Source organism: Neodiprion lecontei, chromosome 4 (genome assembly GCF_021901455.1).
Source record: "Neodiprion lecontei isolate iyNeoLeco1 chromosome 4, iyNeoLeco1.1, whole genome shotgun sequence".
Lineage (NCBI taxonomy): Eukaryota > Metazoa > Arthropoda > Insecta > Hymenoptera > Diprionidae > Neodiprion > Neodiprion lecontei.
The window spans coordinates 9,618,003-9,638,806 of NC_060263.1; the positions used below are offsets into that span (position 1 = coordinate 9,618,003).

At 43.6% G+C, this 20,804-nt stretch overlaps 1 protein-coding gene across 3 annotated transcripts in view; it reads right to left on the minus strand.

The window, feature by feature from the left end:
• Nucleotides 1-20,804, minus strand: part of LOC107225242 (DNA-dependent protein kinase catalytic subunit-like) — a 136,983-nt gene that overhangs the window by 24,949 nt on the left and 91,230 nt on the right. For all 3 annotated transcript variants that reach the window (XM_046736558.1, XM_046736557.1, XM_046736556.1), the window contains one exon: nucleotides 20,089-20,342. In XM_046736558.1, the coding sequence (XP_046592514.1) occupies nucleotides 20,089-20,342 (254 nt within the window). The remainder of the gene's footprint in view (nucleotides 1-20,088; nucleotides 20,343-20,804) is intronic.

Consider the following 20,804-nt stretch of genomic DNA (forward strand, 5'->3'; position numbering starts at 1 on the left):
TGAGGCTACGATTCGTTCTAAAAACATCAACCCATCGCCGAAAGAGCAGAGCGTCACGTGACAGCTCACGTGAAACGAGCGTCATAGCTCGCAAGTGCCGAAGCGGTGGCGACACAAGCCGAGCGATGCGGCGACGGTTAAAAAAAAGCAACGAGAAACGTCTCTCACGTTAAACGAGAGTGCGACCAGTAAATACATACTCAAGCAGGGATTGTAACAACGACCATCGGACAACGAGTTGTAAATATTGACAACGAGACGCAGCCGTGCGTCACTCAGCGACATCGAAGGTGCGCGCGAAGAAGATCGAGCACAACAACAACAGCCCAGTAACCCCCCTCTACTTCCACAAAATTCATCCACGAGGGGATAAAAGCGGGTGTGCTGGAGATGGGATGGTTAGTCTTCCACATAGCATCCGTCAGTATAAAATCGAGCGCAACATTCACACTCCTCAACATGGCAATGATCCTAGACGTGCAATTTTTTATTGGTCGTAACGTGAAGTTTGTACCCAAGGAAGTCGCAGTCATCAATGTAAACGGGTCGGGTCTGGATTACATCATTTTCAAGCCGCCCTATGATTTGGCAAGCTTACCACTTGAATGTAGAGCTACTAACGTATGGTTGACACACAATCACCACGGAATATCATGGATTGCGGGCAACAAATCTCACGAGGATGTGACGAAAATTGTGAGAAAAATGGTTGGAAATGCATGTTACGTATACGTCAAAGGGGCGGAGAAGAAAGCGTGGCTAACGGAGATCATCGATGGTACAACGAGGGTTATTAATATGAAAAATTTGCATATCATACCCCCTGCAATGGAAAAATTGAGGTATATGGAAGCGGCACCATGGCATGACGTGAACCATGGTACAGTGGGACGACGTGGATAGTGCTTTTGCCAGTCGAATCAGAACGGGGGTTGTCACAAATCTCCATCATAAAAATTTGGACGCCTTTCTGGACGATGTGCAGCGCGACGTCACCGAGGAGTTGGAGCTGGTACTGCGCGAGGAGGGAAATGTGAAGGTTAACCTCATATTATGCCTCGTGTCTCGTTCTCCGATCACTAGGTAGTACCGCTAGAGTACGCAGATGCCGCCACAAGGTTCAGCGTCTAAAACTTTTCGAATCAGCTAGCCGGCTCATGCTCCCGCTCGCGCTCGTCATAACGCTTTTTGTGCGCGAAGCGAGAGGCCACAGCTCAGCACGTGGGAAGTATTTTGAGGTTAACAATGGGAAGAAAGAGGAATCGTTCACCTTCGTTGAAGAGGTTGAACGCTCAGTTGAAGGAGGTCCAAGAGCATACTGCTAAAAAGTTAAAGGAAGATGGGCTACAGCCCGACGACAGTGTGAATAAAAATGCGGATTTAATCAACGAATTACTCGAGGCTACACCGCCGTCTCCGCCGCCGAGAAAGGAGGACGTTGAGACAGATTCAGCAGGTAGGTCAAGTGGTCAGAGGCACGTTTGTTTAGAGGCATGGTTGCTCGGAAAAGCGATGAGTTTACACGAGAGGTAAAACAGATCGCACATATGGACGACGAGCTCACACGAGAGGTGAGACATGTCGTACGTTTTTGCCGATGAGCTCACACAGAAAGTGAGACATGTCGGACATTTCTACCAAGTTTATGCAGAGACCTCGGTGTCGAAAATGTATAACCTAGAAATCTTGCCCTTCTAGATTCGCAAGAAGACGACAGAAAAGCGTCGGGCGATCTAGAGGAGGACAAAGAGAACGATGACTCGACTAATCAAGCGGGCACAGACGAACCGCCGACTGAAGAATTCGCGGAATTAGACAGCGAGATGCTGCAGCTCTTGAGTGACGACGAGGAGTCGGACAAAGGCAAGAAATTTAGTTTGCATCCTAAGTTAGCCAGTACTTGGCAGAAAATTTTGTCGGAAGGATTAAAGAAAGAGAAAAAGATGGCACTGCTGGACAGATACCCGAGAACGGGAAATTGCCCCTTCCAGACGCCTAAGCTCAATGTTGAGATTGAAGCGAGTATTAAGGAAGCCAGCCTAAAAAGAGATAAATTTTTTGCGGCTGATTTGGACCTGTGTGGCTCTAGTCTGTCAGCTTTGGGATCTGGAATCTCCATGATATTCAATGGCTCGACACAAGAAATCGATACCAAGGAATTGTTGACGAGACTAATTGAGTCAGGCAAATTAATGTGCGAGTTGCACAATCAATTAATAAAGGCAAGAAAAGCCTTTCTCTATCCATGCGTCGACAAGAAAGCTCGACAGATCTTAGATAAGACACAGCATGGAGAATTTTTATTCGGTCCCGATTTATCACAGAAGATTAAGACTGCCAAGGCGGTAGAAAAGTTGGGCTTGTCATTAAAGCAACCAACGGCAGAGAAAAAGCCGATTTTCTAAGCGTCGTCATCTTTAAACTGGCGAGGCCCGTCTGCACGAGGCCGAGGCAAGGCGGGTTTCAGGCGCTTCCAGAGAAACTTCGGCCAGTACGGATCGCAAGGATTCGCCCGCCAGCCGAACCGTCAACAGAACAACCAGACGCAACAGAACCCGACCAGCGCGAACTTCAAGAAGTAGAAGCGGTAGGTCGTATAGCGGGACGTTTGAAACAGTTTTTAAATGCCTGGTCCGATATAACGAGTGATTCATTTATTTTGCAATGCCTAAGAGGGTATAGAATAGAGTTTAGTTCTAAACCATTTCAAAAGAAAGCTCCGAGACGTAATTGTTTAAACAAAAAAAACGAACCCCTTTTGGGAGAAGCTATAGCAAATTTATTAAATTTGGGAGCGATTAAGAAAGTTTCGAAATCAAGTAAACAATTTGTTTCATCTTATTTTTTAGTGCCGAAAGCAAATAAGAAGATGCGATTTGTATTAAATTTGAAGAAATTAAATAGGTTCATTCCTAAAAATCATTTTAAAATGGAGGATTTTAGGACAGCTTCGAAATTAGTTTCAGAGGGATGTTTTATGGGTTCGATAGATCTAAAAGATGCTTACTTCTTAATTCCGTTGCATAAAGCAAGTCAAAAATGTGTATGTTTTGAATGGAATAATGTGAGGTACGAATAGAATTGTATCCCATTCGGACTGAATGTAGCCCCCTGGTTATATACGAAAATTATGAAACCAGTAGTAAATTTTCTGAGGAGCAAGAATTTGCTATCGGTAGTGTATTTAGACGATTGGTTATGTTTTGGAGATATATATAATGATTGTTTACGAAACTTAAATTTAACTATACAGACGTTAGAGTCCTTGGGTTTTATCATTAATAGGCAGAAAAGTAGTTTAATTCCACAGAATAGGTGTCAGTTTTTAGGCTTGATTTTAGATTCAATAAATATGACAATTGAACTACCAGAGTCAAAAAGACAACAAATTGTCAATTTAATAAAGGAATTAAGAGGTAGGGGAACTTGTACTATAAGAGAGTTAGCAAGACTAGTCGGTTGCATTGTCGCGGCGTGCCCAGCCATACAGTATGGGTGGCTCTATTGTAAAGGGTTAGAGAGAATAAAGTATCTCAGATTACTAAAAAACGATTTAGACTATTCAGCCACGATGGTTATACCACATTCCTTATCAGCGGATATGGATTGGTGGGAAGAAAAAATTTCTTTTAGTAACAATAAAATTCGCCAGAATAAATTCGAACTAGAGATATTCTCTGATGCCTCAGGCTCAGGTTAGGGTATTGCTTGCAACGGAGAAGTTGGTTTCGGTGCATGGAATGAGGAGGAACTTAAAAGTCATATTAATTATCTCGAATTATTGGCTGCATTCATTGGATTGCAAATTTTTTGTAGAGACAGACGTAATTGTGAGTTGCTACTTCGGATTGATAATACTACCGCAATTTCGTATATAAACAGGATGGGCGGTATTCAGTACCCAAAATTAAACCAAATAGCTAGACAAATTTAACAATTTTGCGAACTGCGAAACATTTGGGTGTTTGCATCGTACATCGCGTCAAAAGAAAACGTCGATGCAGATTTGGCATCGCGAGCGAACAAAGTTGATACGGAATGGGAATTGGCGCAATGGGCATTCAATTGTATTACAAAGAAATTTGGCAACATAGAGATAGATTTATTTGCGTCTAGCGGGAACAAAAAATGCGAGCGGTATTGTTCGTGGCATCCGGACCCGGAGGCATTTTACGTGGACGCATTTACAGTAGACTGGAAGGAGTTAGCATTTTTTGCATTTCCTCCTGTAGCACTTATCTTAAAAACTATTCAAAAAATAAAAAATGACCAGGCACAGGGTATACTAGTTGTTCCTTTCTGGCTCTCACAACCATGGTATCCACTATGGAATACCATGTTACTGGGAGAGCCAATAATATTTCCACCGGATAATAATTTATTATTATCTCCATGCAGGACGATTCAACACCCCTTGGCGTCAAAGATGCAATTAATGGCAGGAGTATTATCTGGGAGGCTTACCGGAGACAAGGGTTTGAAGAGGAAGCGATTACGATAATAGTCCAATCTATTTCGGAATCAACATTGAAACAGTATTCGAAACCGCTCATGGAGTGGGCTAGTTTTTGCGGAGATCTCAATTACGACATGTACAGTTCAGAGATAAAGATCGTAGCTTCCTGGCTATGCAATAAATATTCAGGCGGTGCGGCGTTTAGTACAATTAATACTTGTACAGCTGCTTTATCTTTAATTTTAGGTGATAGAATAGGTAAAGATCCTACGATAAGTAGGTTACTTAAGGGTATTTATAACAATAGACCAGCAAAGCCAAAATATGATAGAATATATGATCTAGATCCTGTATTATCAGAGTTAGAGAAACTATATCCTCTGGAGAGATTGAGTCTACCAGAGTTGACTGATAAATTAGTAGTCTTATTAGCATTAATCACTGCACACAGAAAACAAACAATCTCCTTGATCTCAATAAAAAATATAATCAGAAAAGCTAGAGGATATGAAATAGAGATTCCTCAGAGAGTAAAAAACTCCAAATCAGGAACGTTTCAACCATTACTGCTTTTACCGGAGTTTACAGAGAAACCCGAGTTATGTATTGGTCAGACTCTAAATAGATATTTAGAGGTAACAAAAGATTTGCGTAAAGAGAGCGATAAGTTAATCATTACGGCAAGAAAGCCTCACAGGGAGGCATCCAAAGATACCATAAGTAGATGGATAAGAGCATTTTTAGTTAAATGCGGAATAGGCAAGAAGTTTGCTCCGCATAGTTTACGTCATGCTGCTACGTCAGCAGCTTTGAAAAAAGGAGTAGATTTAAGTGTAATTAAGAGTTTAGCCGGATGGTCTAATAGGTCTAATGTCTTTAACCGTTTTTAGAACAGACCTATTGTCCCAGATAGAAGCGAATTTGCAGAGGCAGTAGTGTTAAGGAGAGAATCAATAACAAATTGTTAGTTCGTATTTTGTAATTTTGTATGAAAAGTTCATATTGTTCAGAAGAATGTAATCAGGTTCCAAAAAAAAAAAAAAAAGAAGATCTTTTAAATGTAGGAACCAGCTCTAAACATCTACCTAGTGATCGGAGAACGAGACACGAGGCATAACGGACGGATCAAGCGAGCCCGCCGAAGGCGGGCGAAGCTTGATCACGATTATGCCGAGAGTCTCGTTCGAAAGATCACTCCCACCCCTAAACGCATATGAAAAGTATATGCATACATCGAAAAACCTCATATCAGTTTTTTCCCCCACCCAAGATAAATTTTAGCAACAACAAGGCATGCAGGCAACAAAACTCTGAACTCATGACGAGCGCGAGCGGGAGCATGAGCCCGCTAGCTGATTGGAAAAGTTTTAGACGCTGAAGCTTGTGGCGGCATCTGCGTACTCTAGCGGTACTACCTAGTGATCTTTCGAACGAGACTCTCGGTATAATCGTGATCAAGCTTCGCCCGCCTTCGGCGGGCTCGGTGGATCCGTCTATTATCGTGCAAATTCGAAAATGCCAAGCGCGAAGAGATCTCTACCGAAGTTAAGAGCTTCAGCACCTACAACGTGGCGATTTTTCTGCCATCGAGCGATAAAAATGGCTGGTTTACACGTGCACGGGGTGAGGTCCGTCACAGCAGCCCTCCACCCGGTCAACACCCACACCGATAGGACTCACAACTATCGTCGCTATATTTCCCAGTTGGACTGTACGGGTATCAAATTCCCTACTACTCTACATGATGTGAAATAGCTTGACAGATTGAATAATTTGCGAATCAACGTATATGGGATAGAATCTCAAACTTTTTCGCATCATACAAAATCAAATAAAAGCGTCATCGTGCCAATTTATTTGAGTAAAAATTTGTATAGCGTAAACATTGACATGATCCACTTCTAAGGGTTGAGAGTAATCCGGAAGACGATATGACTGGTGATTTTGCACCGAGATTCCACTTTGCTTGGATTAAAGATCTTTCCCGATTAGTGAGCAAACAATTGTCTAATCATGATGGTCAACTGTTTTCATGTGACAGATGTTTGTGCCACTTTAGCGTGAAACATGCCTACGACAATCATCGACAAGATTGTATTATGCTAAATACAGTACGCATGGAATTTCCCAAGTGTAAAGATTTAGTATTTTTCAATTCTCAAAACAAAGGCACCGTTTCCTTTGTCGTATACGCCGGTCTCGAATGTATATTAATCTCCGAACCCGCAGATGAATTTGAAACTCGTAAGACTTGTAAAATTCAAAAGCATGTCCCGCACAGTGTGGGGTACTACGTACATTGCGCGTACGATGAGACATTATCGGAGTTCCACGGTAAACGCGGTGTCGATTGCATAGATTGGTTTATGAAACTGCTTAAAGATTTATCAATTCAAGTAGAGTCACGCATCAAAAACATGATTCCGATGAAGGCTCTTACTCAAGTACAACGCGATCGTCACATGCGCGCAAAGAATTGTTATATTTGTGAAAAACCGTTTACTCCTGAGGAGAAAAAGTGTTACGATCACTGTCACTTCACGGGTAAATATCGTGGTCCTGCTCATAATCGGTGTAATTTGAATTTCAAAGAGTCGCACACAATTCCAATAGTTTTCCACAATTTGTCCGGTTACGATTCTCACTTTTTAATATAATCCCTAGCGTCAACTTTTCCCGGTAAAATTGCACTGCTACCCATAAATAAGGAAAAATATATATCCTTCACGAAACGCGTCGATGGAACAATGATGCACTTGAGATTCATCGATTCGTTTCGATTTATGGCTAGCAGCATCGATAAACTTTCCACATATTTGACCGATACTGATAAACGCATAACACGTAAATTTTATAATAACCCGACTCAGTTCAGTTTGATGACCCGCAAAGGCGTTTTTCCCTATGAATACATTGATTGTTGGAGAAAACTCGATGAAACGCGATTACCTGCAAAGACGCATTTCTACTCTCATCTCACCAATTCAAATATTAGGGACGCCGATTACGAGCACGCGAAAACTGTTTGGAGGGAATTCCATTTAGAGTCATTGGGGGGCTACTCAGATTTATATTTAAAGACCGATGTTCTTTTGCTTGCCGATATTTTCGAAAATTTCCGCGCTAGCTGCTTCAAAACATACAATTTAGATCCGTTGCACTACTACACTGCACCGGGGCTTGCTTTTGACGCGATGCTCAAGCATACTAATGTAAATTTGCAACTTTTAGACAACCCTGAAATGGTGTTATTTATTGAAAGAGCCATTCGAGGCGGCGTAGCGCAATGTTCTAATCGACACGCTCGGGCCAATAATAGATTCATGGGAAAAGATTTTGATCCTAGTAACGTGGCATCATATCTCGAGTATTTTGACGTGAATAATCTGTACGGTGCAGCTATGAGCGTGCATTTTCCAATCGGTTCGTTCGAGTGGGAGTATCAGCACATCGATATAACAAACCATCCGGACGATTCGCCGATCGGTTACTTTCTGGAGGTAGATTTGGACTATGCTGTGGAACTCCACGAGGATCACAAAGACTTACGTCTTTGCCCGGAACATTTTACTCCTCCAGGTAGTAAAAATGCCAAACTCGCGACCACCCTTCACCCCAAAACAAAGTATATATTGAACTATAGAAATTTGAAACAGTGTTTGAGTTTAGGATTGAAATTAACGAAAGTGCATAGAATTTTCAAGTTTGCACAATCTCCATGGCTCGAGCCGCACATCACTCTCAACACAGACATGCGTAAGCGGTCTAGGAATGAATTTGAGAAAAACTTTTATAAACTAATGAACAACGCTGTGTTCGGCAAGACTATGGAGAATGTGCGAAATCATAAAAATGTTAAATTGGTCACAAAATGGGAGGGAAGAGGTGGTGCGAGAACGCTTATTGCCCGAACAAACTTTCACAGTTGCACCGTATTTGGCACTGATATGGTTATCATTGAAATGAATCGTGTCAAAGTTCACTTCGCCAAACCTATTTACGTAGGCGCATCAATTCCAGATCTGTCAAAAATCTTTCTCCATGATTTTCACTATAATTATATTAAAACCAACTTTTCGAATAAACAAGCTAAATTGATGTATACCGACACAGATAGCCTTATTTATCAATTCAATGTACCTAATATCCACGATATCATCAAACGTGATGTAGGTACAATGTTTGATACCTCTGACTATCCGCCCGACAATGTGTATGGTATTCCCCTTAAAAACAAAGAACGACTAGGGCTAATGAAGGATGAAAATAACGGTAAAATTACGACAGAGTTTGTGGAACTGCGAGCAAAGCTGTACACATTTACTACGATGGGTGAGGAGGGGAAAAAATATGACAATGGCGTAAAAGTGAGTAAGCGTGTGGCGCCCCAGTCGGTCCCACCAAGTAACACGCCTCCGGCCCCCCCGGCGAGTGCGTCCCGACGGAAACCAAGGAAGCAGTCTCTGATGCCGCGCTCGGATGAGTGAGCACCGCCATGCTCGAGTGAGCGCCGCCATGTTCGAGAGAGAACGCGATTGGCCACGAACGAAGAGAGACAGGCTTCACGCCACAGCTCTAGCGACCACGCTAACACACTCGAGCAGTGATCATTGTAAAATAAGAGTTATACGAGTCCAATTTGTTCTTTCGTTTAAATAAAAGTTCATTATTACTTTCATAATAAAACAGAGTGTGTGTGTAAAGTTGAGTACCCGTCCTTCACACTAACTCCCTTAGTGGTGACCCCGCATAGCTCGGGAAGGACCGAGCAACGAACATTCGAGGAAAAACACAACTCTACGACTCAGTGACTCGACTCAAGTACGTGTGTGCGATTTCTGGAGTTAAGGGGGCATGCACGAGCAGCACGCTGCAAAAGACGACGCCAAACTCCTCCGTTCAGCCTCATTCGCAGCCTTCGGAGAAGCCTCGCAGACATCGACGCCAGTATCATCATTACCCTCGCTCGCACGTGGACGAGGTAAGCGGTTACCAAACGCAGAACAAGGCATTCCGTCATTTTCCGGCGCGAATCGTCCCGCGTTTTTAGAGCTCTCTTCCGCCTACACAGGAAGCGACGATTCGCTCTCCGACGGTAACGACGAAACCGGCTCTGCCAACGAAACAATCCGCGAGTACCATACGCCACCGTCAGAGGCCGACTCCGAGTCGAGAGCGAACGATTCTGCTGACGCGCGCTCACCCACCTCGTCCGACATGATGAGCGATGAACCCGGCGGCACCGAAGGAGCCGGAAACCGCGGCGCCGTAGAATCCTCGGCAGCATGCCGTCTACCACCGTTTCTCAAAACGCACGCGCAGCTCTGGTTTTACCAAATAGAAGCATTGTTCCAGTACAGCAAAGTATCCAAAGACGACTCCAAGTTCCACCTCGTGGTCGGCGCGCTTGATGCAGACGCGCTTGTGGAAGTTGCTGATCTCCTAGCACACTCACCAGAGGAAGACAAATACAGAACTATCAAGAACCGCATCCTGCAAAGACACTCCGACTCACCGGACCGCCAGCTGCAGAAACTATTCACCGAGCTGGAGCTTGGGGAACGCAAGCCGTCACAGCTGTACAGACACATGCAGCGCCTGGCCAACGAGCGGATTGATGCAGCTGCTCTTCGCGTCCAGTGGCTTGCCCTGCTGCCCACGCAGGTACAAAATATTTTTAAAATATTTAAAACTGAAAATGCTGATGAACTTATAGCTGCTGCCGACCAACTCATGGAGAGTCCCGTCAAGCTGAGCTCATTTTCAACGTCACCAGTCAGATTACTACTGTTAGAAGCGAGCGTCGCTGCCACCCAGGCAGACAACAACCAGGTGAAGGCACTACTGGCTCAGCTCATCGGTATCTCAAGGGAGATTCTGAACAAGCTGTCCGTCAACAACAACGGCAGTCAGCCTAGAGGCGGCAGGAGCCGTTCACGGACCCCCAATGGCAACAACGGGCTTTGCCGATACCACTTCCGCTGGGGAGCTGCAGCAAACCGCTGCCTGCAACCATGCACGTACAAACCAGCCCCCAACGCGGACCAGGGAAACTAACTGGGCTGCCATCAGTCTCTGAGGCTGGTGGCAGCGCCCAACATCCACGCCTGCCGAGAGAAAGGCGCCTGCACATGTACGACCGCTCAACCGGGACCAAGTACCTGGTCGACTCAGGGTCCGTTGTCTCACTGCTGCCACTGTCGATGACGAAGAAGAAGCTGCAGCCCGACGACGACTTCCAGCTGATCGCTGCCAACGGCACTGGTATCCGGACATACGGCAAACGGGTAACCACACTCAACTTCGCCATGCGCCGTGACTACGCATGGCCGTTCATCATCGCCGACGTGAAGCAGCCGATCATAGGAGCTAACCTCCTGGCCCACTACGGCCTGCTGATCGACCTGAAGCGAGGACGCCTATACGACCCAACGACCAGGATGAGGTCGGATGGAATACTACTCCAATCCTCGGTTCCGAGTACAGCTTCTGCGAAGCGCGTGCACTGTACAACAGACGACGCCGAAGTAGAGGCTCTAATCAAAATTTTTCAGAAGCTTGCCGAGACTTCGACGCCCCCAGGGACCGGACCTGTCGCCCCTGTGCAGCACCACATCCTCACCACCGGCCCAGCGCACTCGTCGGATGGTCGGGGAGAAGCTCCAGGGCGCAAAGGAATTCATGGACCTCCAGCTGTTCCTGGGCTTCGCTCGCCCCTCTAGCAGCCACTGGGCCAGCAACCTACAAATGGTCCTGAAGCCGAACGGCACATGGCGGGGCACAGGCGACTATCGCGACGTCAACGCGATGACCGTACCGGACAGGTACCCCATGCCTCGTGTCGAGGACATACTCCACGAGCTTTTTGGCGCCAAGATCTTCACGGTCATTGACCTCGAAAGGGCCTACCACCAAATTCCGGTCGCACCAGAAGACGTGCACAAGACCGCTGTCACTACCCCGTTCGGGCTCTTTGAGTTCGTCGGGATGCCACCAGGATTACGCAACGCCTCGCAGACGTTCCAGAGGTACATGGATAACCTCCTGCGACCGTTTCCCTTCGCCAGAGCGTACTTAGACGATATCGTAATCGCCTCCAGCAGCCGTGAAGAACACCTCGAGCACCTGCGTACCATACTGAACCTGCTCACGGAGAGCAAACATATAATCAACTGGCACAAATGCCAATTTGCCCGAGCGAACGTCAAATTCCTCGGGTTCGACGTGTCTCCAGATGGCTTCTGCCCACCAGCGGCCCGCATACAGGCGATAGCTGACTGGCCGCTCCCAGAGACCGTCCAGGACCTTCGCCGCTTCATAGGAGCGATCAATTATTACCGCGCGTGCATGCCGCACGCCGCGCAGCTCCAAGTCCCGCTCACAAATTTCCTCAAGAGTGCCAAGAAGAAGGACAACAGCAAGATCCCCTGGACCGACGCAGCAAGAGAAGCCTTCAACGCAACCAAAGAGAGCCTCGTGAACATCACGCGAAACAGCTTCCTATCACCGCACGCACCGCTGATGTTGACCACCGATGCCTCCTCCACTGCGCTCGGTGCCACGATTGAACAGCACGTCAACGAACTTTGGCGACCAGTTGGGTTCTTCTCGCGGAAACTCTCTGACGCTGAGACCCGCTACAGCCCATACGACAGAGAGTTGCTCGCAGTTTTCGCCGGAATCAAGCATTTCGAGCATATCCTCGAAGGACGCGAGTTTGTTATCCGCACTGACCACAAGCCGCTGGTATCAGCATTCGCACAGCGCCCAGAAAAGGCCTCGCCTAGACAGCTTAATCAACTCGTATACATCAGCCAGTTCTGCTGCAAATTCACGCACATTACTGGTGAGGACAACGTAGTGGCTGACGCATTGTCGCGGATCGAAGCCGTCGACATGCCGACCATCCTCACCTCGCAGACCATCGCAGTAGCACAGCAACGAGAGGACATCGACGAAGACCACGAGCTCAACGCCTCGTCTCTAATACTGCAGCCACTCGTCGTCGACGGTCACCGCATTTTATGCGAGATCTCTACAGAACGCATACGCCCGTACATCCCTAAGGAGCTTCGCCGGAAAGCATTCGACGTGGTACACGGCTTAGCACATCCGAGCGGCAGAGTAACCTCCAAGCTGATGAAGGAGAAGTTCGTCTGGCCCGGGATACGCAAGGACGCGATCAAGTGGTCACGCGAATGCATCGCGTGCCAGCGCTCGAAGATACATCGACACACGCGCGTTGCTCCAGCCAGCATCGACGTCCGGGACCAACGATTCAACCATATACACATGGATCTCATCATCCTGCCCCTCGTCAATGGACATCGCTACTGCCTAACAATCATTGACCGATTCTCTCGGTGGCCACAAGCGATTCCGCTAAAAGACATGACCGCCGAGACGGTAGCAGCGGCCCTGTACAACGGGTGGATAAGCCTCTTCGGAACTCCACTCACCATAACCACTGATCAGGGCGCGCAATTTGAGTCGTCGCTGCTCGCCTCCCTCGCAAGAGCCGTCGGAGCCGAGAAGATCAGGACGACGCCTTACCACCCGCAGTCTAACGGCCTTGTTTAGCGGATGCACCGCACGCTCAAGGCCGCCTTGATGTGTAAACTTGGAGCCTCGCATCCGACTTGGTTGCAGCTGCTGCCCTCCGTCCTGCTTGGACTGAGGACCACGTACAAAGAGGACCTGAAAGCATCCCCTGCAGAGTTGCTCTTCGGGACGTCGCTGCGCATCCCAGGCGATTTTTTCACCACTGATGACCTGCAAGCCGACTCAGCAACCTTCGTCGACCAGCTCCGTAACCATTTCCGCACACCTAAGCCTATCCCGACTTCCCATCACACGAAGCCAAAGTTTTTTGCCCACAGGGACCTACAAGAATGCTCGCACGTCTTCAAAAAGGTCGAAGCGATCAAGCCACCGCTCACCCAACCGTACACGGGCCCACACCGGGTCTTGCAACGCCTTGACGACCGCCGCTACATCATAGAGGTCAACGGCGAGCAAAAGACGGTGAGCATCGCGCTGCTCAAGCCAGCCCATCTACCAGCTGACGATGCAGGCGCTTCTGAGCAGCCGCCCAGGCGCACCGTGAGATTCCAGCACACGCCTGCTGACATACCTTCTTCGTCATCGCCCTTGGGGTCAACGACTGGGAGGGGAGTACCTGTGGCGCCCCAGTCGGTCCCGCCAAGTAACACGCCTCCGGCCCCCCCGGCGAGTGCGTCCCGACGGAAACCAAGGAAGCAGTCTCTGATGCCACGCTCGGATGAGTGAGCACCGCCATGCTCGAGTGAGCGCCGCCATGTTCGAGAGAGAACGCGATTGGCCACGAACGAAGAGAGACAGGCTTCACGCCACAGCTCTAGCGACCACGCTAACACACTCGAGCAGTGATCATTGCAAAATAAGAGTTATACGAGTCCAAGTTGTTCTTTCGTTTAAATAAAAGTTCATTATTACTTTCATAATAAAACGGAGTGTGTGTGTAAAGTTGAGTACCCGTCCCTCACACTAACTCCCTTAAGCGTGCCAAGGGTGTAAAAAATTCATCGATAAATAGCATCACGTTTGATGATTATAAGCGCTGTCTGATGGCTTACCAAGAGTTGACTCTTCCTCAGTGTTTAATACGTAGTAAAAAACACGAAGTAAGCACGATCGTACGAAAAAAATTGGCTCTGAGTTGGCAGGATGACAAGCGGCAATTGATACCTGGGCAGCCCGACACCGTACCTTGGGGGTTTTTCGCCGCCCCCAATACCTATAGAATAGAACTATAGACGTAAAATTGATGTCAATATTTGATGTTTGACGCCTCGGACGATCCGTCATCAGGCGGAAGCGTTTCACCATCAATACGATATTTAATGGATTTGAAAATGTGAATTCATATACGTAGCAATTATTTATTTATTCATTTATTATTATTAATATATCGAGCAATTATTCATATTAATTCGTTTACCTCGAGAAAAGTTTTCAGAAAATGAAAAAAAGTTTATAAAAAAAAAAAGAATTAATAAACCGAGCCCCCCTTATCGCCATCGATTGCTCCAAGCAGAACAAAACATTGAAAACTGGACCTGTGGACATTCGATTGGAATTTGACTCTAGCATTGCGTTCCCACCACACACTTCTGCCTACTGCATGGTCTTGCATGACCGCATTGTTCAATATGATCCGATTAGTGATACTGTAAAAAAATTGGTATAAGTCAATTTTGGAATAATAATATGTTTAATTAATATGGATATTGAAAATAATATGTATAATTTTACTCGTTAAAATTTAGAATAAGATAATTTAGAATAGAATAAGAAAACTAAATGTAATTTATGTTAAATAAAAAAATTGTTAAAAGCATTCAAAATGCCATTTGAACCTTCCTTCAGGCGTCATTTATAGGAATTTTTTTAATAGATCTAGCGGGTTTTTACCTTATCCGATTTATGCGCGGCTTTCCAGCGCCAAACAAGGCTTGACAGGAATTATTTTGTGTGTGTGTGTGTGTGTGTGTGTGTCAAATCCTATGAAAATAGCCATCTTGCGGCAAACCGCGAAAATGATCAACGGGGGAAGGGGGAGCGAGGGGGGGGGGTCGCGGGATTAGGTTGGGGGGGGCTAGGGGGGAGCGCCGCCATTGTGTGGTCCAGAAATGTCGTATATACACTACTAAAAACCGCGTTTTTATATGGTGAACTACGTGAAAAAATCTACATGGAAGTGCCTGAAGGGTTAAGTGGCAATAGTGCAGTGGTGTGTAAGTTAAATAAATCATTGTATGGCCTAAAACAGGCCGCACGATGTTGGAATGAAAAATTTGTAAACTTTCTGAAACAATATAACATGTATGAGTGTGAGGCGGAAAAATGTATATTTCGCGGTACTATAAACAAATGTAATGTATATCTCGCTCTTTTCGTGGACGATGGACTAATAGCAGCCAAATCACAAGCAACCCTAACTTCCATAGTAGAATCTCTCGAGAAAGCTTTCAGTATCACGCTTGGCAACGCTAGTAGTTTTGTTGGACTGCAGATAGAGCGAGATCATAAAAATAAGATTTTATACTTACACCAAACAGCTTACACAGAGCGAATAATCAATAAGTTTCGTATGAATGAAGCGGCGGCAGTTAGTACTCCAGCTGACCCGCATTGTCTGTTGTATCCTATCAAGGATGGTGAGAAAATCCAAACTAAACTTCCTTAGAGAGAAGCAGTAGGCTCACTAATATTTCTGGCCACTGTTTCCCGTCCAAATATATCTTATGCTGTGAATAATGTAAGCAAGTACCTAAGTAATCATAACAACAGCCACTTGCAGGCTGTAAAGAGAATCTACAGATATTTAAAAGGAAAACCTAGTCTAGAAATTAAGTAGACGTACGATAAAAGAGAATCCAAACTTATAGGTTTTTCAGATGCAGACTACGCTAATGATATTGAAACAAGAAGATCTATTACAGGCTATGTATTTAGATTCGCAGGCGGTCCAATTACTTGGTCAGCACAACGTCAGAAAATAGTAACGTTAAGCACAGCCGAGGCGGAGTAGGTTGCAGCAGCAACTGCTACTAAAGAAGCAACGTGGTTGAGAAAACTAATGTATGAGCTTGGTTATTGTTGCGATCAACCAACAACACTATTCGTCGACAATCAGAGTGCTATCAGGCTAAGCAAAAATCCTGAGTTCCACAAGCGAACCAAGCACATCGATAGGTACTCGGTATCATTTTATTCGAGAAAAATATGAGGCAGGAGAGATTGTTGTAGAATATGTGCCAACCGAATATCAACAGGCAGACATATTCACGAAACCAATACCAAAGACTCGCTTTATATTTCTGTGGAATGAAATAGGGCTAACAGAGCAGTACATCCAAGCTTAGAATTAGGAAGTACAGAAACAGGGGGAGTGTTAGAATGAGTTTCTTGTATTTCATGTGTGTGAGTGTAGAGCGCGCTGTGTGCTCCCGCGTTATTTCTCTAGTGTGGCCAGCGGCCATGTGAGTTACATCTCGACCAGAGTGCAAGAAGCACATGTACACACACAGGTGCCCATTTGTACTTATACTAAATAAACTTTGTATTACTCAAACAATTTGTGTCTTCTTTAACAACTATAAAACAATGAATGTGGAAAAATTTATTGCAATGATTGATAGTACCGTAAACGTTATAGAAGGAAATAATAATGTCGATCTCCTAGCAAACAGAGCTGTGAGTGCGATTGTAAAATGTCTTGATGAGGTTGTGCCAAGAAAGGCCATTACACTGCAAAATGGAAAGCAATGTAAGAAATGGTTCACAGACGAGATTCGGCAAATAGTAAAACAGAGAGATGAGACCTATAAACATGCATGGGAATAATAAATGCGTGGGAATAGTATCGACAGTTCAGAAACACAGTGGTGGACGAGTGTAGAACAGCAAAGAAAAACTATTTGGAAAAAAGCCGGACAAAAACAAGAAAAATCCGAAACGAATGTGGGAGTCGCGCAAAAAATTGTTAAAGGGTAATGTTCGTAATGATAATATATATGGCGAAATCCAAAGTGGTATTATAGTATATAACAATATAGATGAAATGGCTAATATATGTAACAGATACTTTGTAGATAGTCTGAGAATGATTACCAAGGATAATGATAATGTGGAATTAGAAGCGAATACGCATACCGATAGTGAATTTGGAATATTTAGTGGAATAAAAGCAGAAAAACTAAATAGAATACGCAATAAATTAGAAAACAAAAGTGGTACGGAAGAAGGAATAACTGTGGAAATAATGAAAAAAGTGGTTATGGTAGCAGGTGCAAAAATATGTGTCATGTATAATAGATCTTTAGAAGAAGTTTTCCCTAGTCAATGGAAAGAAGCAATAATGGTCGCTATACCAAAGATAGAAAAAACAAAAAAAGTTGAAGAATTTAGACCAATAAATAAATTGCCGGTTTATGAGAAAATACTAGAAATAAAAGCTTGTTGGACATGTGATGATCGGGGTTTAGAGCGAAGCATTCATGTGAAACAATCCTGCAATGGGTTGTATCAGAATGGAACAAGAGTATTGGCGAGAGGAAAATTACAGGAGTCATATTCCTAGATTTAAGAAGAGCATTCGAATTAGTGAATAGAAATATTTTACTAAAGAAAATGGAGTGGTATGGAATAAAAGGGAAAGTACTCAGCTGGTTCGAGAGCTACCTCGAAGGTAGATAGCAAAGAGTAAAAGGGTATAGCCGGGTTAATATGGGAAATCTGCCCCCGGGGCTTTTTTGACTCGCACTTAGAGGATCGATTTGGGGTCAAATAAAAATAATTCACCTAAATTTTTAGCTCTTTAACCAAACGGTTTTCGTGATTTTCAAAAAAACCTGTTTTTTAGATTTTATTTTTATTTTTATAGTAAAATTCAAAATTAATCAATGATGATTTTGTTCCTAATTCTTAGGAATTTAAGACATGAAAAAAAATGTGATCATGATTCTTAAACGAAAAACCAATTTTTAGCGAAGTGTTACGTCCAGCATACCACTTCTCTCTATTTTTCCTACTCGCCAACTCTCCCACAGTTCTTACATGAATCTCATGGTCTTTGTCCTGTCCTCTTATCTCTACGTAGTCTCACGCTATTCACTATCGCGCTTACTCATCAAATTCTATTCCCTACTTCTAGCATTTTCACACCTTTTCTGAACCCGTACGTTTCAAGTCTAGAGCGACACTCCTATTCTAACTCTCGACAACTCCACATATAAACTTCTTATATATCTTTCGCACAACACAATTCATTCCTACCGGTATCTCAACTTCTACGCAATAAACATATAATCGATATATCAAATATACTCAAGTTTATTCAATCCTCATCCTGATTTCCGGTTAACCTGAAACGTAAAAGCGAAGCCAACCAGGTTACTCCTTCCGCTCAGGAGTAAACTCTACTCACGGACGTAACATTGGTGGCAGCGGTGGCCTTCGCTTTCCGGAAATCCAGTGATACAAATTTACGTGTGTGCTACGCATGAAGTGCCATCTGATAGACCGGTTCCAAAGTGTGCAAGCTCAGTGCTGTTAATACAAAAGAATTGGCAGATGGTTGGAAATTAATAGACTACAACTTAATGTGAAGAAAACCAAAGTGATGCTAGTAAGAGGGATAAGAAATAAAGTTATGGGAAGTAATGTAAGAATAATGTTCAAAAATGAATTACTAAAGGTAGTAGGGGAATTTAAGTACTTGGGGGTGATAATAGATAAAAACTTGAATTTTACGGCGCATGTCAGTTATCTTGGGAGAAAAATGGGATCGAAGTTAGGGGTGTTGAGACGAATTAGCGCAAACTTGACAGCATATATGAGGGGCGTATTGTATAAAACGATAGTAGCGCTGTTATTTGAATATTGTTCATCGATCATGTTATGCTTAAGCGATGCAAATATGCAATACCTACAAAAACTACATAATAACGGCATGAGAATTATATTACGTTGCAATATTAGAGTAAGGATTACAGATATGTTGGAGGCGTTGCAGTTTATGGCAATCAAACAAAGAATTACATATAATGTTTGTATTCTGATACATAAAATGGTAATTGGAGGTGTCCCAATTATTTGAAAAATAAAATAGAGTTAGTTGGAATTGGGGGAGGAATGCAAACAAGACAAAGGGGTACTTTACTTATAAGTAGATGTAGAACAAGAGAGGAACAGAAAATGCTGCTATACGACGGGTTTAAGATACAATGATCTACCAGCTGAAATAAGGGCAGAACGAATACTACAAAGGTTTAGAAGAGCATTAGTGCCGTACATCAAAAGTAGTGAGAGAGAGTCGGGATAGTAGTAAATAAATAATAGAGAAACAAAACGGTATAGCTTAAAAACCTTAAGTTATACTTCAGAGTTCTAACCTACAATGTAGCTACTGAAGCTAATAAACCACATCAATCAATCAATCAATGAAGTGGACCTTGCTACTGCAGCGTTGTCAAGTGTGCTAGAAAATATGAAGTCCGAAAAGTATTTAAAATTGATAAAAAATCATGCAGATGGCATTCAAAATCGTAACTAAAAACATCATCACTAGCAGAAATTGGAAAGTAAACTCGATATGGAACCCAAAATATCAGGCTTCTGAATAAAACATTACGAAAAACACCTCAACGATCAGACAGAAAATCCGGATTTCAACGACAATTAGAATCTTGAATGTTTCTCAGCAGCGTTCAAATTTGTAGAAGGAATCACAAAGTAAAAAGCAAACATTTTACGGAAACAGAATGTGTGATTCTCTAAAAAACTGTACAAGTTACAGAAAAATTCAACAGATTACCGGAGTAAATTTTCACCAGAGCGAGACCATAACACTTTGCAACCATTTTCAGTTTTGGTAAAAGAATACTTATTCTGAGAGTTGCCACATTTTTTGCGATCATGTAATCAGCTTTTCAAAAACACCGAATATTTTTTTTGTTTGAGATACCGCCTTAGAAACAAAGATCGATATTGCTTTCAATATCCCACAATTTTTTGACGGTGACAACTTACTGAGAGCTCACGAATTTATCGACTCTCTGTTTTGTAAGTTGGGTACAAAATTTACTTACCTAATTGCCGAATGAAATCGTCGTGTGAGCGTCTACATACTTTTCTGATATTATGAATGGTTTTCATTAATGAATCCACTGCTAGCAAATGTTTGGTACTAGGTAGGTCGGGGAAATATTTCACGAATACCAAAGATACAAATGATAACGCAGCCATTTGATCAAGTGAAACGTCAGACATTTGTAGCAGTATCTCTGAGAGCGCAACCTGATAATATGCGATATTTTCCAACGAACCTGTTGAGTTGTCGTATCTGTAAATAAGGCAAAATTAGTAATGTTTCTTTTTAATTATATTTTTATCAATTCTTAGTTTGTTGTCTAAACGTCTACTGTAAAATTCTAATTTCACGGACAAATTCCAATTAGATATCAATTTTTTGGGGTTCAATCATTTCTTCAAATTGCATATCTTTAATTGTAATAAGAACTACATTGTTGACAGAGGCTCAAAAATGTTCGTTTGACTTTGCTACGCAAGTTTAGGAAATTGTAGAAAAATCAGAATACAATTTTTGACCAATATTAACATGCAAAACAATTCTGGACTCGATGTAAAATTTCAACTTCCAATCTTGATTGATACCTCGTGGAATGCTCAAGTACTTGAAGCAATGGAAGAGACAATGTGAAAAATGATTCTTGAGTTGCGCAGTTGAAACTTGCAAAAGTAGACACATTATAATTGCGTATGGGAATCACTGCACCAGTAAAAT